A 26,115-nucleotide genomic window follows, 5' to 3' on the forward strand; every position below is an offset into this window, starting at 1 on the left:
GAATGCAACGAATGTCCATCACCTACCAGCGAGAAGAATGCACAAAAATGCAACACTATAGACGTAATCGATCATCCCGCCATCAGTTCTCCCTATGATCCGCCTCGGGTCTAGTTAACCGCCCAAAAAAGTGGACCACGCTCCCTTGCCTCAGCCAAGGGCCATGGCGTGGGAGACAAAGCTATAAATCGGTCGCCAAATGAAACATTCAAATCAGACCGCATCCAACACTTTTCGCGCGCGCCGTTTAACCTGGCCTAACTTTCGTCTCGTCCACCATCCCCGTCCCACCCCACGGTCGGTTTAATTATCCAGGCACCTGTTCCCCACAGATCTGGTGCTGTAAATCATCTTCTGCGATTCTTTTCTATCCTCGCACCGAAAGGTGCGCAGTTCGCGTAGAAAGTGCAACAAGTGACAGTTACAACAACAAAAAACAGGTGCCAATAAAAAACAAACTCAGCCTTCGAACAATTACGATTGCCTGTCGTTAGTTTGGAATTAGTGGATGATACAACATCGATTCCCTCGGTGGCATTAGCAGCAGGCGGTACAGGCAGCAATTAGGATTGAAAATGAAATTTCTGGTACGTGAGCATATTATTCAATGACGGCGGTGATTGTTTGTTTGGTGAATAACATAATTCGGCAGTGGACATTCTTGGAACGGCTGATGTAACATGTGAACAATAGGTATTACACAATAAGTTGGCCGGGAATGTTGACATTTGTTTAATGGTGGAAAAAATAGAAGATGCAACCTTTGGTGGGAAATTATTTTCCGTTGCGCGTTCGTGATTTGTTTAAAAATGTAATAATTATTTTTCCTTTGGCTAGGAATCTAAATAAAATCTCGTTTTGATTCGATTCGAATTTTGGAAATAATTATAGCCTTCAACAATAACGAAAAACGGAAAAATGGCTTGACTGAGGTCAACATGAATAATTAATATAATTATTATAGCTTTACCAAACTGTAAATGTTTAAATATTTAAAAAATTAAACCAAAACCAAACTGGACACAATTCATAAAAATGTCGAATTTTACTACTCGATACGCATGGACTTGTTCAGAAAGATTGTATCAACAAAAACATGTTGGAATGCATTGATACACTGTATTGCCCCAAAATTGAGTGTACCAAACTGTATAAGATCCTGATGTTTTTGCGAGGAAATCCATGCGACCAGAAATGACATCGTTGTTGACGGTATTGCTGTGTCCCGCGTATCCCGTCAATCTGTATTGGTCTCCTCCAAGAGTGATGCGAATATTATGTTGAGTTTAGTGCTTGCTGCTTGAGAAACAACAAACATTTTTTTATCGATTGTGATACTAGTGGTACTAACAAAACTCTATTTGCCGGAAACAAACAATTCCTAACAAGTGTATAGAGCCAATATGTTGCACTGCAACATTTTTCGTTCGGGGAAATTATATACCTTTAGCATCAAATAGAGCAGTGGAGGGATGTACGTTTCAGCATTTTTGCAAGGAGGCAATTTTTTTCATCCGTCGATATGCCCTATCACCACTCTACGTCTCAATTGCATATTTATCAGTAAAGTAATTCTAAAAATCATAACAGACAACCTTCGCCACTCCAAAACGGGTAGAATAAACTTTCACCAAATAATCCGGCGAAGACAGTCTGAACAAATAGCGAAGGGTTTATACACTCGAGAACGTATTAGAAAATGTCAAGCATATTGAATTTCCTTTCGTTACCCTCGGGACAGTTCAACCCTTGTTGAAGGATTTTTTTTTAAATGTGCAATCAGCATTTGGATGTGCGATGTTTTCGACAACAACCATTCAAGGAGGGTTTCCCGGATAGAATTTTACAATAACATTTACCCTAAAAACAATCATAAAACAATAAATATTATAGTTATTACTGTTTCAACATTGCTCGATGCCAAGTTTTCACAGCAGATTTACAATAAAATTTCATGTAACAATAAATTTTACTGTTCAGCAAAAAACTGATACGGTAAATTCACATTGAGTTCTACTGTTCTCGAGAAAAAAATGTATGGAGAAAAATCGATTTTTTTAATGTTAAGATACATAACCACCCCCCTTTTTTACTGCAAAAGTCTATTTTACATTGTAATTTACTGTAAAAACGTTACAGTTTATTGTTTTTATATTGTAGCATAACACTAAAACTTACTGTAAATTATTGTAAAATTACTGTACTGTCACAGTGAAAATTATGGTTTTGTTGCTGTACATTTCTATTGGGGTTATGTAATTCACTCAACTGGAGATATTGATAACTTGTTTTATTGTTTTAATATTTTTTGACTTGTTTTTATGGTCAATTATACCATCGTTAGGCTGGATGTAGGGTTTAGATATTATATTGTACATTAGAGTGACAAGACAAATATAACCCCTATCGGCCTACCCCTTAGACGATTCCTAGTCCCACCAAGAGTACTTGCTCCAAATTTGAAGCAAATCGGACAAGTCTAGTTACCGGACCAACGTTCCTGAAGTTTGTATGGGATTTTTCGACAATTTACATGGAGAAAACCCACTATCTCGCATTTTCGTCATTAGGTGGCACTGTATGCATTGTATTGTCACTGTAAGTGTAAATAAGAAAGACAATTTGATGTACAATTTTGTCGAAGACTGATAGTCAATTCGGCTTTGTTAAAAGAAGTTATTAAACTTTTAGCGAAGTGATGACTGAGTCAGTTTTGCATAGGGCCTAACCGTGCATGGTTGTGTATCAGTACTCGATACGCATGAACTAAACACTTTTGTTAGATAATGGCTAGGTTTAGCTCAATAGTATGTTCAGAAGAGTTATAGTAAACAATATGAGTCATGTTTTGGTTAGAACATTTTAGTTCCACATGTTACCGAATAGAGGGCTACAACACTAACTTTTCAACGGAGAGAGATAGAAATTAAGTGTCTTCCACAAAGTTATAGAGCAGAAATTTTGCAATAATTCTTTCGAACATCTCGATATTCTATCTCTCTTCTATGAAAAGTTAGTGTTGGCGCCCTCTACGCGGTCACAGCTGGAGCTAAAATTTCTAACCAAAACATAACTCGTATTATGTACTAAAATTCTTCTGAACATACTGTTGACCTAAATCTAACCATTATTTCACAAAATTGTATAGTTCGTTGGAATCGAGTACTGATACACAACCAATGCTCTGCAGCATTTACACCTCATGCGCGTTTTTGGAAGGGGTCCATGGTCGGAAATCTATCTCCCGTGATTTTTCACCTAGCGCCAAAACTAAAGTTTTTCTGATTCCTTATGTCAATAGCGATGTACGTAGGATTTTTTCGATATTTTGATTTTAAGCGAAATGGCGCAGTTTTGAGTGATAAAACGTAGAAAATGTCATAAAAATCTACACAAAATCGTTAATCAATAAAAAGATAAGCAATAAAAAATTTAATCCTGCGTACGTGACTGGAGAAATCAATTTTGAATATACTGTGAAAATTTCAAAGCGACCAAAAATCATTTGTTCGAGTTACATTTCCGGCCAGTGGTTTCTAGAAAAACGCGGGTAAAGTTTGCAATACACATGGGTTGTATATAAGAAGCGTTGCGGCAAAATTTCTCGACAAACGTATGATTACGGCGTAAAAGCCAACTGTCAAAATTCTCCTTGAAAGGAAATTCCGGACAAACCGTTACTGGCTGAGTACAGTCCACATCAGTTAATGAAAGAGAAAACTTTTCTCTTACGTTTACTACCAACGTTTGAGCTTGGTGAGTAACGGTTTGTCCAGAAATTCCTCTCAAAGTGAATTTTGACAGTTGGCTTATATGCCGTAATCATATGTTTGTCGAGATTTGAATATTTTTGAATTGTTTTCGTTCTCCAAGTTTTGGGATATCATTTTTTACATTCTAAAGCACATTTTAGACTAATCAATAAAAAATCGATTGTTTTAAAATTTTAAACAATTTATATTTAAGATCCATAATTGACTAAAACGTTATTTTGCTAATAATGGTGCATACTATCGAGAACGTTATAGAGTTGTATTGTTAGGCGCTAGCCACTCCAAGGGCTTGAAGAGCTTCTCTAACATTACACTTAGAAGTCAGTTCAGCCAAATCTGACTGTTCCAAATTAAATCAAATGCTTATAGAAAAAGAGTGGAAGCTTACATCTTTTGAAAAAGTTTGTATCAGTTGCTGTTCTGCAACACATGAAAAATGCCATAAAATTTTTTTATTTGCTTCAAATAATTATGTCGTCCATGGAATGGAAATCTGAAATTTTAGCCTGGTGGGGCTTATTATACCATCCTACCCAACTAGTCTACTAACCATGCATATAGAATTTGGCAGACCTACTTTGCTGAAAATGAAGTAATTCAAATTATCAGCACGACTACCCAATCAAGCCTGAAATACCAAAAGTCCAGTAATTTTAATTAATAAAAATTATGATTAGTTATTTCCTATAGTCTGCCATCTGTCTGATAATGAATTGACCATTTTAAATTTACAAATTGAACCTGCTACTGGATGCAGACAAAATTTCTTGGAGCAATCGTTCTGAATTTTGCACAGTTCTTCTTCTTCTTCTTCACATCATTGCCCAGGCAACTACAAGAGCTTTTTGCAAACTGATAAATATTATTAATTTACAATAACATGTTAATCGTTGTTTTAGCAATAATCGGACTTTGGTTTCAAAGTACTACGAAAAAATCGAAAATCGACCAAAAAATAAAAGCTCCCTTAATTACTTGTGAAATGCTGTGAAAAACAACTGTGCAAATGTCTCAACGTTTGGTCCAGTAAATTTTGAGTTATGGTGTACAGTTTTCGATGTGGCGCCTGACTGAAAAGACAATCTTTGCATCGAAAAAAATTAAAGTATCCAATTTTTTTGCCGATTATACCTTACACAATACCCCTTAAGTTCCGACACGATTTAAGCGATTTTTCCGTATTCAACTTTTTGCGTGATTTTGCCAAGTCATCTGTCTAGTTTCAGCTTTCACAGCTCTTTCATACCCTGTGCATATCTGTTCTATCATAAAGATTTAAACGAAAATTTGTACTACAGCGGAAATGCAAATCGTTCAAGATATGCTAGAAAATTATAAATTACGAAACAATACAAACAAGCTCCGATAACATTTAAATAACGATCAAAATGATAATATTTGTAACAGTTTGTTTGCTGTCATATTTAAAAGTGTTATATAGGCTATATGGCATGGCTTCATTTACAATTTTTTATTCAATCTTAGTTTTGAACTCTTTCGAAAGCAGTAAAAATATAAATAAACTTCCACTTGCTTATGGTGTTCTTTGAGAGAAGATACAACTAGAAAAGGGAACAAATTGTGATTATATGTGATTCTTTTCCTCATGTTAAAATAACTAAAAAATCTGAGCAAATTAAACTTCACCTATTTTGATAGCCATAGGTAAACTAACGAACGAAAACAATTTTCATCTCTGAATCCAATTATAAAATTTCGTTCAACAGTTTGTTTCAATATGATTCGACTTCTGCTAACCTACAATATAACTCTTTGATGTGGCATTTTGAAATGAGCGTGTGGCACCTTCTAGATATAGGACGATAAAGAATATTTAAAAAAATGCATTTAAAATTCGATTACACCTATTTTTCGTACGGGATAAAACTTGCTTACTTGCCCTCATATGATTTTTGTGCAACATGGGCCATAATATTGCACATAAAATTCGAAAAGTTGATTCAAATTATTGAGATGTATGCAAGAGGAACATGGCGGCCTTTTACACTGTTTTCATTTGGCTTCAGGATGCAGCCATTTCTGTAATGACAGGTACTAACGTCTTAGGCCGGACTAAACATGGGCCTAAAATCAAAGATAGTACCGTGTGGCGGTACCAACTAGATTCAAGCTTACCGCTATTAATGTACCTTTTATGATAACAAATTCAATTTGAAAATTATACAACTCTCATGTCGGTACAATTTGTCTTGTTTTAAAAATGCAAACAGTTACATCTACTTGAAGTGAAGATAGTTATTCGAAAAACTTTTGAAGAATTGATCAATGTTCCCCCATTTAACAGTACAAAGTAATCAGCTCTTAGGCACTCCAATTTTGTTCCTCTTTCTTAATATGGATTTTATTCTTTTGTTAGTTTTTTGCATTATGCATTTGCAACATATTAATGCAATTAATAAAACATTCGTACCTATCTAAAGCTATCTTTTAAACTAACCCTAACCTTCCACATTCAGATTTCGAATCGTTGCTATTTCAGAGGTGAAGCACATATTTCCATATTTTGTGCAATATTGTTGGAGTTGAAGATCTTATTTTATATGGGCCACATGGAAAATAATCTATTCATAAATTTATGAACTAAAATCACGATTTCGTGAACTGAAAGATTTACGAAAAACGTGACTGAGTTCCTGAAGATATGAATGATGAACCTCGTATTAATGAAACTATTTGTGTTTCTAAAAAACTAGTTCACACCGAAAATATACCTGGCGTTACAATTGCATGTTTGGTTGGGTTACTGTAGTTGTACCCTGGGGACGTGTTTAATTTTTGTTATGATTCTTGTTCACAATTTGGGGATACAACTATATCAAGCCGATAACTAAACAACGTTCATAATTTCAGGAACTTTTTCATGATTTTCGTGATTTCTTATCACGTTAACGTGATATTTTATTCATGAGTTCACTATCACATTTATCTAGCGTGATTAATGTACATAATTACAGGGCCATGGTTCCGATTTTCATAATTTCTATTCATGTTATCGTGATATTTTATTAACTAGCTTCATATCTGATTTTTCTGGCAGGAAAGTGTGATTAAAGTTCATGATTTCAGAATCTTAGTAACGATTTATTAATTTATTTGCGCGTTATCGTGATATTTTACTCTTGAGCTTATCGAATTTGACACGTGTATAAATGTGACTAATGCTCATGATATCCACAGTTTTATCATGATACTCGTAATTTGTCTTATCGTGATTTGTTATTTTTTAGTTACTATCAGATTTTTTTACTCGGAGTAATGTGACATCATGAATAGGATCATAAAAATGGGACTGATTCGCGGTGTCTTGTTTTGTGAACTATATCAAGAAAACAATTTAGGGCTCTATACTGTATTGTTTGTGCTCAGCGTAATATTCGTTTTCTTCCCGGACATTACATTGATTTTTTTAAATAAATAACGATGTTCGGAGTCTTAATAGTTTTTTTTATATTCACTGCTCGTACTTATTACTATTACCTATTACTAGCAACTGGATATAACTATATTATATTTCAAGAATATGTTAATGGAACCAAAATAATGAAAATATTTTATGATTCAGTGAACTGTAGTGAGTTTTGACAAATATACCAGAAATCATGAACCAGTTAATGAAACCATGAATAATCTTTCAGGATTTAGTGGATTATTTCACGAGCATGAATGGTCATGACCAATATACTAGGAATCATTAACCAATTCACGAATACAGTTTATGATTTTTATGATCAGTCGTGATTATACTAGAAATCATGAACCAGGTCACGTATCCATAAATAATATTTCATGATATTGTAAACTATTTCACGAGCAGGGATATTACATCGTGGCATAGGAATCGCGAGGATAAAAAGGATTCATAAATAATATTCCGAGTTTCGTGAAATGGCTCACGAAAAAATAGCCGGACTAGTTTTTGTAAACTAATTAACAACCACAAAAACCAGATCATGATCAAGATGTAATAAATCGTGTATAGTCGGACTCTGGATAATGTTCCTAAATCATTTTTGAATAATATCCATAAAGCTGTTCACGTACAGAAAATCGATTTAGTGCTGTCATGTCGGAAACCGTGACTGAAGTTCACGAAACATAAAATATCTCCGCTAATAATAGCTTTACGCAGGCTACTTAAGGGAAATTAAACATAATTAAAAAAAAACTAAACTGTGAAAAAACGTAAGGGGAGTTTCTCATCAGTGGCTCATTAAAAAGATGTTGTTTTACGATTTGTTTTGAACATGAAAACAAACAAAGAAAAAATCTTTTACGTAGTTTGAACATATATAATTTAAATTTTTTTTGAATGTCAAGATAATTGAAAATGGCAGATTTATAAACAATTTCGCGCAGCAGCCTGACACAAAAAATTGAATACTTCCAGAGTATAGATGGGTCATTCGCGCTTAAAAATTTATATGTTACTATTCATGTTTACATTTGAATCTACTTCATTTTCTTATCATGGTTGGTTAGGTGCGTTTTTGGACTTTTTTGAGTAGTGCGATAATAACAGTGTAACATCAGATCTTTTAATACATTTTTTAGTTCAGTCTGTGCACAATTAAATTATCTAAACAACAGTATTTTACTCGTATACATAGCTTTTATATTTTTCTGTAATCGTCCACGGATAATTTTGATAAACATGGTTTTCATAAAATGGGCTTTAAAGTTATAAGGAAAAAAATTAAAGGAAACTCACAGGCATACAAACTTCGGAAGGGGAGCAAGAGTTTTGAATTGAAATGCCGACATTTGTTGATACTAGAGGCCGTATATATTACTGTAAACTCCACGAGTGTCACGATGAAGCGAGATTGAGTACCCGGGTAGGCATTCGATTAAAAATTGTGCTGGAATTCGCAAGCGATTCAAGGCTGGGCGTCTGGCCACCAGACTCATTGAATGCCTAACAATACACTTTCGGAACATAACGACGGATAGGTACTATTATTAGGATTTAAGGGGGGCGCCTGGTGTAAAGTGCTCAAACTGAAGGTTATTTTGGTTTACGATGTTGAAGGCACGGTAACGATGGATCTTTTTTGTAATGTTAAGATTTATTTATACATTCATTGTGCACGAAAAAAAATTACCGTCACGCGGGGCCACACATACCCGGTCAAACCATTCGGAATAGACCTTTCTCGTCCGACCTAACCCCCTTTTTTCTTATTTTTATTCAAAAGACTACACATTTTTAAGAATATTTCCGCTGAAATGAGACTTTTTAGAGCTATCGTGATTTTTTAATGATTTTTTTAAATTTGAAAAATGCAAGAATGTTGAGTATTTTTTTCACCTTTGCAAGAATGGTGGGACTCAAAATATGTGTTTGGGCAGCACTGTTTTGTATATTTTTGCTTGGCTTCCTGGCAACGCGGCAAATGAAGTGGTGAGTCGCGGTACAAAGTTCATTGGTTATGTAAACAAACTAAAGTGAACCTCTCGGTGGAGAACGTTGCATGGTAATGTTTAACCTCACTTTTTTGACAGTTCAAAGAGATTGTTTACATGATCTTGGAATTTTTGTTGATTCGATCATAGTATGAGAAACTTGGTTTGGTTCGCTGCCAAATGTTAACCCTTTCCCAACAAGGTCGCTCAGCTGTATTTTTTAATTGATGTCGGCATCATATATTGTTCCGTTAAATTTAACATTTTTACTTTTCTTGTACATGATTCATTGAAGAAGCAAGGAATTTCTAGCCAAACATTTGAAAAAGGCCTACTGCCAAATGTAAACAAATCGAATTTTGTTGTTCTCTATTAAAATCCTGGGACAGAACCTGTGGATAGATGTTTCCTTTTTCTTTTTTCTGTTCATTTTATCTCTTGTCTTGCATAGCCACTCTTTCTTCCTCACATATTTTAAATGGACTGGCTACATTTGACAGTCCCCCCTGACTGCATTAGACGGTTCCCTTTGGCTGCATTTGACAGCTCCCCCTGGCTACAATTGACATTAGGTTTTTTCGTATCCACACGTTCCGTCCCAGTTAAAAACTATCTATCTGGCCATGTACATAAACATAACGCAACAATGGATTATGAAGAATTTTGATAATGATTTTATAACAAATTATAAAAGAGCCCGGCTGATATAAAAGTCCTAACTAGCAATACACTTATTATAAAATGATTATAAAGGATTATTGTAACTGATTCCAAAAGGATTATAAAGGCAGTGAAATACGTACTCAATGAATTAAGGGGTGTGTCTGATGTAAACAATATGCGCAATCAAACTAAATAAAACAGTATTCAATTTTTAAATAGAATTATAATGAATTCGACCAAAACTTCTTTTGCCTTTTTCTCATTTTCAAATCGTCGCTGTTGTGCTATCTTATGACAAGCGCCATTTAGCTCATTTCCAACGGTTCCGTCCGGTACCACCATAACACACGGCACTGGTGACACATATATATTCACAACATACTAATTACTTATCCTTCCGAAAAAGTAAATAAATTGACTATGCAATTTATCAATCGCTGCCTAGTTATTTCCTGCCAATTTGAACAAGACAGCAGTTGCAGAAAGCTTTATTGCGGTGCAAAAATGATGGCAACTCTGGATATAATATAAATTTACATATAATTTCTCCGCCCTGATATTCTTCCAGAATGTATAATGCTCTGCATTCTTATCACTCCTATCAAATCCTTCTCACTCCTTATCGTCAGTGCCGAGCACTGTTTTGCATTTGCCGGCTAAATCAATGACAATGCGATAATCGTCAATCGACGAAACTTTTGCTGTAATGGAACTTGAACACGAATAATAAATAATTGTTCCATTCGAAAGCGATAACCTTGTTGTCCTCATGTTTGCAGCTATCATACGCTGGTAGGCATTCTGACCAATGGAAACGTTTTTCGGTATGGGCACTGAACGATCATTTCAACAACTTATCATCGACCGAATTCGTTACTTATAAAGTTCAGGTAAACTTCACCACCTAAAAATGAATAATAAATCTGATCATCTTGTTAGGACTTAACCCATGAGCAAACAAACAAATGTGTACAAATCCTTATCCATCATCCAGAAAGCAATCGTTTTATAGCCCAATGCTTGATCTTACGATTCAGCATATGCCACCGGGTTTTGCATCCAGTGCCGATTGGTCAATGTATGAAACAGGGGTGACATTACGCATCTCGAAACGAAAGGTTTATTGTATTCAAGCTGAAAAGGTCGATTCGAATTGGTTGCATAATGTGGCACCAGGTTCCCATTGTTCCAATCCTCATCCCTCTTGAGTTGATAGTCTTTCAAAGAGCATCGAAAGTATTCAAGTAATGTAATTTTTAAAAGTCCATGTAAACAAGTCTTAGGTAAACAAGCACACTGAACTGTCAGAAAAGTGAGGTTATACATTTTCATGCAATGCTCTATGTTTTTGACAGGTATATGAATGAATCATTTCAGCATCAGTGATGCCAGGTCTATTTAAACAATAGCCTGCAGTGAAAATATAAAAGTCTGCAGATTGCTACAAAAATCTTCAATAAATTTGACATAGAAATGTAGTATGTATATATTTTAAATGATCAAAAATGTTGAAGGCTTGTGTATAAATTGGCTGGCATAGGCTTTGTTCTGCTAAATATTTATAATCTGCAAAACATCTGCAGTGAAAATGCAAAATCTGCAGATCTGGCATCCTTTTAGTATTCCCCACAGGAAATTCATCCAAATGGTGTAAAAATACGGGGAAACAAGGCAAGATAGGTATTCAGAATATGGGGTTAAATGAGCAGCTTGCACTATTTTTGATTTTTTCAATAGTTAGAGGTACCAAATCATCGCGGCAATCAGCAGTAACGAATTGGGGATAAAAAAGGAAGCATCCTATCATATAAAATTTTTTGACGAGAAAGGTCTATTTGATTCGGAATCCTGAAGGGAGTCAGTATGGATTGCAACTCAAATGCAACAACCAATTCTGAAACCGATTGAGTCGAAATCGGTTGTTGCATTTGAGTTGGAATCCATACTGACTTCATTCAGAAATCCGAACCGGTTCCGGAATAAGTTTAACTGGTTACGAGCGTTCCAAGAGATGACGTCAAACCATTTCCACGTCGAAGAGGGCAGCGGCGAACACGATAACTCTCAATAAAAGTGTCTGATACGGTAAATTCAATAAGTTTCGTAAAGCTTAGACTTTTAGTTAGTCGATGAACTACAAAAAAATTAAAAAAAAATTCGAGTTTCGAAAAATGGCCTCATGAAAACCGAAAAATAGCTTATTTGACTGTAAAATTCGCCCACTCTTCTTCAAAATAATAGGGAGAATTCTCATAGAAAATCAAGTCAATTCGTTGATTAGTTTTTTGAGTTATCGTGTTCGCCAATTTGAGAAACGCGGATTCTAGAAAAACGCTATTAAAGGGTGTTCTACATCAAAGTGCATCACGGAAAAAACGCTGTAGAAAATTACCCAAAAAAGTATATTCTTTTGAAAATTTGAGTAGAAGTAGTTTAGAGTGTATTGTTTACACTGCATCTTTATCGCTGTCAGTTTTTCGAATATTGTTACAGCAAATACGCGTGAGGAATAGATGGCTGTTTAAAACAAAACAGGTTCAGCGTGGCCACCGAGGTTACAGGAGACTCTTTTTGAGATTCAACACTAACAAGCGGATAAAAAAGAAATCGATTCTTTTGCGCACTGCACCAGACGCCCCACAGTGGGGCTCCCATCCAAAAAAGATGGGACAAAACCTATTTGAGGCCTTAGATGCCATTTTAGAGCCAGCATTTCTTAGTAGGATATATTCAAAATATTATCCTGCAACTTTTTAAAAAGAATTTTTTTGGTTGGACTAAAGTAGAGTTGGCTTCTAAAACTATTTTTCATATAAATTCGCTGTATTTTCATCAAAGATTTTTGTTTTTTTTGTGCACTTTTGTGCAGCCAAAGTTTGGCTGTTCCGATACTATAAAATTCCTACATTTAATATTACATGGAAACAGGATATAGTTGGACGCTTTGTTTGGGTTGCCATTCATGTACGACGGTTTATAACATAAAATGTGTTTATATTATTTTTAATTTATATACATTATTAGCTATTCCCAAAATCTTATAATTATAATTCGCATGCACCTACCAGCATATAGAACATATTGAGATAATGAATTACGGTTACAATATGGAAAATTGAAAAAATATAAATTTTGAAGTTAAACTGCCAAAGAACAACGATTGCGGCTAAAAAATAAATAAATAAGTATGTATATGGTATTTTCAACAAAATTGTTCCAAACACAATATTTGGCAACTTTGCTGAAGATCTGAACCATTTAAACCAGATTTGATTTTTTTGGTCCGGGATTTCTACTTTAGTTTAACCAATAAGGTTAGTTCTACAAATTCATAAAAGTTGAACAATACCTATTTGAGGCTTTAGATATTATAGAACCTTGGCGTCTTTGGAAAAAACATTCACAATATAATTCAAACATTTCTATTTTTTTAAATGGTTGAGGACTTCAGCAAAGTTGTATAATGTTCAATTTCGAATATTTTTGTTGAAATTACCTTACACATACTGTCTATTTATTTTTTTAAGCCGAAATCGTTGTTCTTTGGTAGTTTAATTACAAAATTTGTATTTTTCTTAATTTTTACATATTGTAACCGCAATTGATCAACTCAATATGTTCTACATGCTTGTAAGTGCGTGTAAAATATAAGATTTTGGGAATAGCTAATAACGTATATAAATTAAACATAATATAAACATATTTTATGTTATAAACTGTCGTACATGAATGGTCACCCACGCAATGGGTCCAACTATTTCCTGTTTCCATGTAATATTAAATGAATTCTAGGAATAATTGAGTATCGGAATAGAAAAAGTTTGGTTGCCCAAAAGTGCCCAAAAAACAGAAATCTTTGATGAAAATACAGCAAATTTATATGAAAAATAGTTTTAGAAGCCAAAAAATTGGTTTTACGTTATTAGTTCCTTCAACAAAAAGTTGTATTTTAGAGATATCTGCAAGTTTGTAGAACATATTGAATTAATCAATTGAGGTTTTTAGCATGGAAAAGTCGAAAAACTGATTTTTAGTCATATTTACAAAAAAAAAAAAATTTTGCCTCAAAAATGAGGTCTGATATCTGTGGTATCTTAGAAGAAGTTATTCAAAACATAATGTTCTACAACTTTGTCGAAAACATCGACCCTCTAAAAAAAAATTTTGAAAATTTTTTTTTACTCGGGTACTCTATTTTAGTCCAAACAAAAAATTTTCTATTTAAAAAGTTGCAGAATAATATTGTGAACATATCCTAAGAAGAAATACTGGCTCTAAAATGACATCTAAGGCCTCAAATAGGTTTTGTCCCACCTTTTTTGGATTGGTCCCACTGTGCGCCCCCTTAACCAGCTTCATATCGGATTTTTCTGGCAGGATAGTGTGATTTATGTTTACGATTTCAGGATCTTATTATATTATATATATTATAAGATTAATTAATTTATACACGTTATCGAAACATTTTATTCTTGAGCTTACTATCGAGCTGTTACACGTGGATTAATGTGACTCATGCTCATGATCATCATGATATTCGTAATTTCTCTTATTGTTATTTACCTTTTGATTATTATCAGATGTTTTACTCGGAATAATATGACACGTGAACTGTATCATAAAAATGGGACTGATTCAGGGTATCTTGTTTTATGAATTATATCAAGAACGCGTGGCTCTATAATATTTTAGGTTTTTTATATTTACTGCTCGTACCTATTACTATTACTTATTACTAGCAACTGGTCACAACTATATTATATTTCAAGAAAAAGTTAATGGAACAAAAATAATGAAAATATTTTATGAATTAGTTAACTATGGTAAGTTGTGACAAAAATTCTAGAAATCATATTCACGAATCCATGAATATTATTTCAGGAACTAGTGGATTATATCATACGCACGAATGGTGAGTCATAACTAATACACTAGAAATCATTAACCAGTTCACGAATACAGTTTATGATTTTGTGAACTATTTCACAGGTACTTAAGGTCAGTCGTAACTATTTCACTAGGAGTCATGAACCGGTTCACGTATCCATGAATAATATTTCATGTGAACTATTTCACGAACACAGATATTGAATCGTGACTTGGGAATCGCGAGAATTGAAAAGATTCATAAATAGTGAAATAGTTCAGGAGAAATTTTGATTTTGTGAACTAATTCACAACAACGTATACCAGATCATGCTGAAGATGTAGTAAATCGTGAATCAATTCACATCGTATAGCCAGAGTCTGGGTGATGTTCCTAAATCTATAAATAAAATTACGATTCAACCTTTGGTTTATGAATAATGTTTACAGTTAGGTTCACTCACTCGGAGCCGATAGTTGTTCTCAACACAAGCTCCGCGTTTAAAACCCAAACTTTCGTCCGGTCCACGCCACCCATATAGTTTCCGAAGTTCGGGCTCCGCCTCCCGGTTAGTATACCAACTGGTTTCCGCCCGGTCTGTTACGTGAATGCGAAGTGCCGTGTATTATCAGTGCGAAGGCTACTCGAATTTTAAGCCGAAAATCCAAATCGACTTTTCCACCGATACCAGGAGCACAGACTCCGAAGGAGTCGAGCGATAGCGCGTCTCCATCAAATCAAAGTGCAAACCGTGGTCAACCCTCCGCCTCCACCACGAGCATTGGTTTGAACAGTCGCACGTGCGCGCGCGAATTCAAACCGAAATAGTGTAATCGGCTCCATAGGTGCCGGCGGTAGTGTAGTGCAGTGTAAAGGGTGCATTTTGAAAGAGCCAACCTCCGCCCACCTGACAACCCATAAACAACCAACCTAATGGGGGAACCTCCCCCTCTCCCCACCCCGGGGAGCAGCGGCCCATCCTTGAGTCGGACTTTGCCAGGGTACTTAAACTCTGGCGATATAATCGACAAGCAGACTCTGCTACTGCGAGCGAAATCATTGGACGGTGATTCCGATGCCCGACTGACGACTAACCCGTTCACGATTTTGAAATCGGTACAACGTGTGTTAGGATGCGATCCGACAAAGGTGGTTTCGGCCACAAAAGAAGGTAGAGGGACCCGCTATGTCTTAAGGACGACGTCGAAAAAGGCATATAACGCTCTGATGAGTTTGAACGAGCTGATCGACGGGCAAAAAGTTGAGGTGGTTTCTCACCCCACTCTCAACATTACTCATGGTGTCGTTTACGATATCGACACCAAAGACATGAGCAACGAAGAACTTCTCGACGAGCTGAAAGGTCAAGGAGTCACAGCAGTGCGTAGGATCACCAAGCTGCACGAAGGAGTAGTGAGCAATACTCCTCTGGTGGTGATATCTTTTAGTGGCTCAACCCTCCCCGACTACATTTACCTCGGATTGGTACGCACTAGCATCCGGCCCTACTACCCATCCCCCATGCTGTGCTACCGCTGTGGCAAATTTGGGCATGGCACTAGGGTGTGCCCCAACAAGGAAACTTGCTTGAACTGCAGTCTGAACCACCCATCAGCCAAAGATAACCCATGCACCCAAGTCTCGAAGTGTATAAACTGCAGCGGAGAGCACTCAACAAGAGCAAAAGAGTGCCCCAAATACATGGAAGAGGTAGCCATCATTAAAGCGAAAGTTTCACTAAACCTTTCCTTCCCCGAAGCAAGAGCTCTAATAACACAAAAGCGCAAAGGACCAAGTTACGCCGAACAAACCCAGAAAGGCACGGAATCGAAAGACAACGAGAAAGATTCCACTATCGCTAAACTGAAGGCGGAGCTCATTAGGCTAAAGGGCGAAAAGAGCAATCCGCCAAAAGATGACCGGGACGATGAAATATTAAACCTAAAAAACCACCTGGCGGAGGCTGTTCGCCAGCTTAGAATTGCCAAGCAACAACTCACCGAGGTAAGCAGAGCTAACACTTCACCGAAAGTAGAGCAGGGAAACGTCAACAAACTAAACCCGATCACCACGATATCGACCGAATGTAACGTAGTAGCCGCGAAACAACAGCGAGACCCCCGACTTCGTGACGAACGAAAGCAGCAAAGAAATCGTAGCCGAGCAGGCGATGGGGATAAATCCCGAAGCCCTATCGGAAACAAAACAGAGCCAGCACCACCGAAACAACAACGGACAACCCGAGCGAATTCCCGCAACAACAGCCCTTCACTATCCGGACATTTGAACATCTCAGACACCGAAACGACGCAAAACTCCATGCCCCAAGCGTCTTTCGTAATGTCCGACTAGTCATACAACGATCATAGCAACTGGGGATGCCAATAAAAAACAACGAATTCAACAGCAACATAAAACAAAGCCCGCCTGTGTCGACCCTGACCGGGGAAGTTCCGGATACGTCCGACGCACCCCCGGCGGCTGTTGACACAGGACCATTGGAGCACCAGCAGGGAAGTACCTTTAACATCCCCATTAGCATTCGATTTACGCATTCACCATCCATCTCAGGCCAACCAGACAGAAATCCAGAGAATCCACCAACACAGCAATCCCAAACGACGGGAACCACGACCGCCTCCAACGCCCCGCATCTTGCCGGGCCCCAGAGTAGGCGATCTCCCCGCCTGATCCCAAAAATGACACCAGTATCAGGAAAACTAACCAAACAGCTCCACTGCAACAAGAACCGGTTCGGGTCTCCCGATATCCCCGCACCTGGCGGACCACCGGGAAGAACTCTCAGCCGGGAAACTCCTACTCACCAACAGCAACGAGTACGACGAGACCTCAGCCCAGTTCCCGGTTGCTCTTGGCATCCGGTACGTTTTAGACCATCCAGGAAACCAGTAGTCACCAATCGTGACACCCACTTCCCCTTGCCGGCCCTGACCGGGGACGTTCCGCCTTACAGCGATGCTCCCCCGGCGGCTGCTGGTGCGGGAAGCCCGGGCACATCCCGGGTAAGTCCATATCAACATTCCAACCGACAAGAACAATTCAGCGCCACAAACTCTTTTTCAAGGAATGATCGAACCGCCGACGTTTGGTTGACCACACGCTTCAGAAAACGATACCAAAACCTACCCGCAACGAAACGCACAAAAACCACCGACACAACGCCTGCGGACCCCTTGCTCTACCTCCCGCGGTCATTGGAAGGGACGTACGCCAGGCCACCCATCAACAACTGCAACAAAAATTACCCCCTCAACACAAACAAAGCGCACGAAGCCGATAGCTTCCTGTCAAGGGAGAAAGCCTCTTCCCCTGCACCAGCCCTGTCCGCGGATGTACCGGCCCTCACCGACGAGCCTTCGGCGGCTGCTGGTGCAGGGGGCCCGGATCACCACCGGGTAAGTCTAACCACACCCTACTCCCACCAAGACCAGTCGTACGGCTCCGAATCATTTCCAGGTAGCCCACCGCGCAGTCCCAACAGCGTCTCAATGACCAACAGCACCGGCTCAGAATATTCCACGCTAGCCGTCCAGTGGAACATCAACGGCCTAAGGAACAACCTAGGGGACCTACAGAACATAATCGCCGGCACCGAACCACTTTGCCTCGCCATTCAGGAAACCCACTTGCACACCGGCGTTGACCCCACCCCATGGTTCGGAAACAGATACGATTGGGAGACGGCCAGAGGAGACAACAACCACCAAACCATCGGATTGGGCATCAAAGTGGAACTCCTGTCGGTGCACCTCCCCCTCAACACGGAACTAATAGCGGTCGCCAGGAGGATATCAACCCCCATCCGCTGCTCTATTGTATCCATCTACCTACCACAAGGGGTTACCAACATACGAAGCCAACTAACCAGCCTGATCAACCAGGTCCCCGCCCCATTCATCGTCATGGGGGACCTCAACGCCCACCATAAGGCCTGGGGCTCGGACAAGTGCTGCCACCGAGGTAACGAGATCGTCAAACTCATCGAGGAAATCGACGCCGTGATACTAAACGACGGTAGTACCACGTTTATCCGTGGTAACGCCTCCTCCGCCCTCGACGTCACCTTCGCCTCCAGTTCCATCGCTGGGATATGCGGCTGGTCCACGTCCAACGATACCGCCGGGAGTGACCACTTCCCCATCGTGCTACGCATAAATCGCCTCCAACTTAAAACCACCCGACGAAGACGTTGGCTATATGAAAACGCCGACTGGGATGCCTACGACGCTGCCATACAGTCCCACCTTGTTCGAGACCGTACGTACTCACTGGTCGACCTATCAGAAACTATCGTCAACGCAGCGAAAGAAACCATCCCCCGAACAAGCGGGGTACCACCACACCGTGCCGTGCACTGGTGGAATCCGGAAGTGGCCGCTGCCGTCAAAGCTCGCCGGAAAGCTCTCCGCACCTTACAAAAAACACCGCCCAATCACCCCCTTCGGGACCAAAGAGCGGACAACTTTAGAACGCTCCGAAACGCTGCGAGGAAAACAATCCAAACGGCTAAAGAAACCAGCTGGAGGAACTTCGTGGACGGTATCCACACGGACTCCTCAACCACGGAGCTGTGGAGACGGGTCAACGCGCTCAGTGGCAAACGTCAACAAAATGGCTACTCTTTAGCGGTCAACAACACCACCATTACTGACCCAGAGGAAATGGCAAACAAGATAGGCTGCCACTTCGAAACGTTATCCGCCGACAAAGCCCTGCCAGCCGCATTCGCTCAGAAAAAAAGCAGACTCGAAGCCTCCCCTACGACCTTCACGCCAGACTCCGCAGCCACCTACAACAGACCCTTTACCGGAGCGGAACTTGCCGTCGCTCTCACTAACGCTCGAGGAAAGTCCGACGGCCCTGACAGGATTGGTTACCCGATGCTTAGGCATCTTCCGCCTGGAGGCAAAAGAGCCCTCCTAGACTCTTTTAACACTATCTGGGAACGCGGGTCCTTCCCAGAGGAATGGAAACTGGCCCACGTAGTCCCCATTCCTAAAAAATGCCAGGGTACCCGTGCCCCCAGCGACTTCAGGCCAATCAGCCTGCTGTCATGCACCGCTAAGACACTGGAGAGGATGGTAAACCGGCGACTGACTACGTGGCTGGAAGACGAGAAACTACTCGACCCACGCCAATTCGCTTTCCGGAAGGGATTCGGCACCGGGGCCCATCTGGGCTCGCTCGGCGAGGTACTAGACAGAGCAAGGTCCGAAGGCATCCACGCCGATATTGCCATACTCGACATAGCAAAAGCTTACAACACAGTCTGGCGCGAAGGCGTCCTTCAACAACTCCAACGATGGGGCGTACAGGGGAACCTAGGCGTCTTCATCCAAAATTTCCTAACCAACCGCCGCTTTCGGGTATGCATAGGCGGCACACTCTCCGACGAATTCCGCTAGGCCAACGGAGTGCCACAAGGATCGATACTAGCCGTGACCCTCTTCTTAGTGAGGATGAATTCGCTCTTCACCGCGCTACCCGGGGGCGTCTATGTCTTCGTGTACGCGGACGACATCATATTGGTAGCTCTCGGGAAGACGATCCCGCGCACAAGAATATCGCTGCAGGCCGCCGTCAACGCAGTCGGCCGATGGGCACTCGCCACCGGATTCAACATCGCCGCCACCAAGTGCGCCATTACACACTGCTGCAGCACATATCACCCAGCCAACGCTCGTCCAATCCGCCTCAACAGTACAGTAATTCCGTTCCGAAAGGAACCGGTCGTCCTCGGGATCACCCTCGACCGGAAACTGACAATGATACCTCACTTCCGGCGACTGAAAAAAGACTGCCAGAGCAGAAAGCGACTAGTCCGGACCATTTGCGCCCACCACCCCAAAAACAACCGCCGAGCAGCGCTTAACGTCGTGCGATCTCTTATCCACAGCAGAATCTTCTACGGGATCGAGATGATTTGCCGGAACCTAGACGGACTCTCCGACATCCTCGGGCCCTTATACCACGGAGCGGTGCGGCTAGCCTCCGGTCTACTACCGAGTACCCCGGCCGAAGCTGCCTGTGTAGAGGCAGGAGTTCTACCCTGCCGCTGGGAAACAGCCAGGGTGGCCTTCAGAAGAGCACTAAGCTTCCTGGAGAAAACTTCGGGCGACGAGTGCCCCCTTCTCACCACCGCCTCCAACCTACACCAGGAGTTTACCAGCAACGACCTCCCACCCATCGCTCGTCTACACCGGGTGAGACCGCGGGCCTGGTACGACCCCGGGCCCAACACCGACGACAGCCTTGCTCGCATTATAAAAGTTGGCGATCACCCCAGCAGCATACTAGTTAAATATAGACAGCTAATTAACCGAAGATATTCACATCACACTAAAATCTTCACCGACGGTTCCAAAGCGAACGACGGTGTAGGAGCGGGGATCAGCGGCTTGGGGAATGGGCTCTCCTTCCGCCTACCTCCCTCCTGCTCAGTTTTCTCAGCGGAAGCGGCCGCCATTGCAGTGGGAATGATAAAAAGACCCACCGATACACCGACGGTCATCTTGACAGACTCGCTCTCGGTCCTGAGGGACGTCGCTAGCGGGACCTCCAAACATCCCTTCGTTCAGGCCATCGAGACACTTCGAGACCCATTGGTTACAATCTGCTGGGTTCCGGGTCACAGCGGCATCAAGGGTAACACAGACGCCGACCGATTAGCCCTCATCGGTAGACGGGCCCGGACCCGGCTCCCTAATGAGACTCCAACCATAGACATCATCAGGGAATTCAACATCAGCTTGCAGAACGGATTCACCAACCACTGGCGGAGTTCTCGAAATCACACCCAAAAAATCAAAGGGTCAGCCGACACCTGGACCGACCGAGACAGCCAGAGGGAACAAAAAATACTCTCCCGACTCCGCGTGGGGCACACACGAGTAACCCACGCACACACCGTGTCCAGCGAGCCCGTCCCAGAATGTGCCTCCTGCAACACCCGGCTCACCGTCGAACACCTGCTGTGCAACTGCCGAGAACTGGAGGACTTACGGCGTCAGTACGGCCTGACTGGTTCGATACGGGACACCCTATCCAACGACCCGGTTCGGGAGGAGGCACTCCTCCTCTTCCTAAAGGACGCCGGCCTATACGACAGCATCTAAACAATAAAATGAATTACGCAAACAAAATGAAATGTAACGTATAATTATGAATTGTAATCTCGCTTTATTTCATGGGCGAATGACCTATAGGTTAAAGCCCCAATAAACAATAACAATAATAATGTTTATAAAGCTGTCAACTAGCTCACTTACAAAAAATCTATGTGGAAATAGCATGTCGGAAACCGTGACTGAAGCATAGCAAGCATAGCATAGCAAAAACGACCGCACTAATCATGGGTGGCTGATACAGTAAAATCTTTTTAAACGACAGTATAGTTCACTGCACACCTGGCCATGTCCTTACGATCGCAAAAGGGAAGGGAATGTTAGTTGAATACCTACTTAACCCTTTCATGCCCAACTTTTTTCTAATACATGTAGGGTTTCAAAACTATTTTTCCTTGAAAACGGTGGGGTCAAGAAACATGAAAAGCCTATTTTCATAAAGATAGGTGCTTCCATGGCAGTGCTAGAAGCTGGTCAATTTTTACCTTCTAATGCTCAATACAATTCTCGTAGAATATTTACAATAGTCCAATTACGTGGAAAACGTAGCCAACGACAGTCTAAATTGATAGGTTTTATCAGTTTTCAATAATATTGCACCATAACGAAGATATATGCAAAAATAATTTTCCGTCGTCAACGTAAACTGTCCCTGGCAGCACTGCTCCATCGGAATCCAATCAGACTAATTGCAATAACTTCAGTTCTAGAGCTGATCATTGTAACTGTTAATACTCAAATTAAAGGCAATAATCACATTAATGAGCCTTACTTGTTTTTGTGAGCAAATCTCACCACAATCAAAAGTTATAGCTGTTTATAAACGTTGTTGTCATGAATGAATGGGTTAAATGGATACGGGGAACCCACGCAATTTCCATAGGTATTACGGATGTTCGATTTTGTTAGTAGGGAAGGAAAGTGGGATATGGGTTTGGAGTGATTTTATATATTCAACAAAATGGATAATGATAATTATTATAAATCGCATTGATCTCACCAGATTTATTTGGGTGATGACACCACCGACCGACTACTTTCTCCAAACATCCCGGTTAGCTGGGTTACCACAACAAAGAAAAACTTGAGATCGCAAAATGTCTGTACGTGTGTGTATGTATGTATATATGTGTCAAATAAAGTCACTCTATTTTCTCAGAGATGGCTGAACCGATTTCAACAAACTTAGTTTCAAATGAACGGTATAACGCTCCTATAAGACGCTATTAGTTGATCTGACTTCCGGTTCCGGAGTTACGGGTTGAAAAGTGTGGTCACACAACAAATTCCCATATAAACTGGTAACCCTATGATGTCCGAATGATGTAATACATATTCAAATACGTTCAACATTACTTGAATTTGCGGGTCTAGATCACTAATGACCAATCAAAGTAGTTTTGACTACATTGGTCAATGGTCACCTATGACGGATCTTGAGGTCCCCAGAACTAGCCACGTTCCTGAGCTAATGCGGTCACATAGGAATTTCTCATATAAACCGGTGCATTCGTAATACCTCGTAATAAAAATCTATTGAAATTAACATCAAAGTACTTCGATTCGCTGGCCCTGATCACTGATGTTGAATCGAAGATTCTTGGAATAAATTCATTCCTGGCATATTCCAGATCTAAAGGCACTTCGGTAATGAATGAACTAATTTTCACTAACCTAGTCTCAAATGGAAAGTATAATATGAAGTTCGGTGTTGAACCCTCCATCTACCCCTCCGCCTCCTACTTTCCAACACCCCACCCCCCTTCCCTCTCACTCCCACCCTCTCAGACCAACCTTCCACCTGCATTCCCTTCATCCACTCCGTATACTAAAATAAGTTAGATGATTCCCGACGCATCCTCCCCCTCCCACTAATTATATCCCTTTCCTTTGCCACCATGAAAATAACATGAAGACAACATTGAACTCACGCTGATTAAGCTATACAAATATTATATTTTTGTTTGTTTCAAGTGTCTCAGTGTCGACATGTTGCTTATCAGGTTAGTGGCAGTTGTGAAACTTATATATGCTTTTCAAGTGTAATAAGAATGTAATAGACATTTCCACAATGTTATAATGAACATAACCAAGCATTAAATCATAGTTTGGATAAATGAGAAAGGCACAATTGCACCACTAGGAGGATTAAAAAAATTTAGGATTAGTTTTGAACATGGAAACAAAAAGAGAAATAGTATCTTTTGCATATTTTTAACATATGTTTATTCAACAACAAAATTTTGAATGTCAAGATAATTAAACAATTTCGTGCAGCAGCCTGGCACTAAAATTTGAAATCTTACTTCCTTATTCGGAAGGCTTCTTTGCACAGTATAGACTATTATGGTGATCGAATATTAAAATTTTAGGTACCTTATTCATTTTTACATTACTTATAAAAGAAATGTATAGAATTCGCTCAAACTTTCAAGATTTTTTTCCGAGGCCCGCAGGGCCGAGTCTTTTATACCAATCGATGCAGCTCGACGATTTGGGACAAGGTCTGAGTTTGTAAGTAACGGTCAAACTAGCATTCCTGTTTCTCAGCTATGGCTGAACCGATCTTATTCAAACCAATTGCAAATGAAAAGCCTATCACCCAGACAGAACTCTATAAAATGGTTTTTTATTCTGATGTTTAGTTTCCATGACATGAATGTTCGAATGTGTAAAAATGGCGTTTTTGTAGGTTTTTTAAAATTATCTGCCGAAATTGACGACACAGATAAACACTTTATATATCTTTAGACAGCTTATACGGATACCTTTAGAACGTAATAGAAGAGATATTTAGTATTAAGTGCTGTGGGATTGTTTCTATGATGGGATGGTATTCTATTTCTCTTCATCTTCTTCTGAATCGATGGGGAGCACCGCGATTTCGGTGATCGTTCTCTTATACCGTCCCGTTGCTGTTTTGACATTGACCACGCGAACATGTTCGTCTGGACCGAGAATCGTTTCAAAAATCCGCCTCAAAGGCCACTTAAGCGGTAGTGTGTTGTCTTGCTTCAGTAGTACCAGTTGACCGACCTGGACATCCATAGTGGCTTGCTTCAACTTAGAGCGTTGTTGTAGCTGGCTTAAGTAGTCTCTAGACCAACGCTTCCACAAACCTTGAACAGAGCGTTTCATGTCCTGTAAGCGCGATAAACGGTTAATTTTTAAATCGGACAGATCGGGCTCAGGAATTGAGAAGAGAGGTTCTCCGATTAGGAAATGTCCTGGAGTTAGCGCGGAAAAATCATCGGGAAAATCGGACAGTGGGGTTAATGGACGGGAATTGGGGATTGCTTCTATTTGGGTTACAACGGTCAGGAGCTGGTCCATGATGAACCCATTGCAGCCCATGATGCGTAGAAAGTGGTATTTGACGACTTGATTTCCGCCTCCCATAATCCACCGAAGTGGGGTGATCTGGCTGGGATGAAGCGGAACACAATTTCACTGTTGATGCAGTACTTGTCCCAATCCTTGGACTGGAACTGTTCATGGAAAGCTTGGTGCGCAGCCCTTAGCTCTCGATCTGCCCCGACGAAACGTTTAACGGCGTTAATACACGCGACGGATCTCGAGGTGCACTGCCTTCACCACTAGACACACGAATAATGCGACGGAGATTTTTACCGAAGCTCCTCTCCCAACCAACGGACGAACGAGAAACGGCCCACAGTAAATAGCGAACCGAGTAAGCGAACGCTCGAGCAGGTGTTATGCGTACTGATGGAAGGGGTGCCATTTGCTGGAATGTTGGTCGCGGATTGCTCCGACAACATGTTATGCATTTACGAACAACCTGGCGAGCGAGACGTCGACCCCGGAGCGGCCAGAAGCGTTGTCGAATAGTTGCCGGTAGAAGAGTTGATCCAGAGTGATGAGTTTGGATGTGCAATGAATGAGCAATCAACCAGCTAAGTTTGTGATCCGCTCTGGTAATATCATTGTACAAAGATTGTCGTACGGTGCAGTTTTGCCTTTTATTCGTCTATCAAGCCGGAATAATCCAAATGAGTCCACTAAACAGGTTATAGATTTTAGCGGTGATTTCGAACCAAGTTCCTTCGAATAAATTGGGCTCCCTCGACGTTCTTGATATAGCCGTACTTCGGCTGGAAAAGCGGTTGCCTGTGCTAAACGAACAAGAGTTTTTAAAGTGAACTGACAGTCGCTAGGCGTTAAAGGCCCTGTGACTCGATCTTTCTTCGACAACTTGCAGTTGTTGTACAAGCGATAACAAAAT

The 26,115-nt window shown here is 40.4% G+C and overlaps 1 protein-coding gene across 1 annotated transcript in view; it reads left to right on the forward strand.

Annotated features, from left to right (window-relative positions):
• The first annotated feature begins 519 nt into the window (after nt 1-519).
• The window catches only part of LOC131685311 (tetra-peptide repeat homeobox protein 1-like), a 46,422-nt gene continuing 20,826 nt past the window's right edge, over nt 520-26,115 (forward strand). The window contains exon 1 of the mRNA XM_058968950.1: nt 520-587. Coding sequence (XP_058824933.1) covers nt 576-587 — 12 coding nt within the window. The 5' untranslated portion in view covers nt 520-575. The remainder of the gene's footprint in view (nt 588-26,115) is intronic.

This window comes from Topomyia yanbarensis, chromosome 2 (genome assembly GCF_030247195.1).
Source record: "Topomyia yanbarensis strain Yona2022 chromosome 2, ASM3024719v1, whole genome shotgun sequence".
NCBI lineage: Eukaryota > Metazoa > Arthropoda > Insecta > Diptera > Culicidae > Topomyia > Topomyia yanbarensis.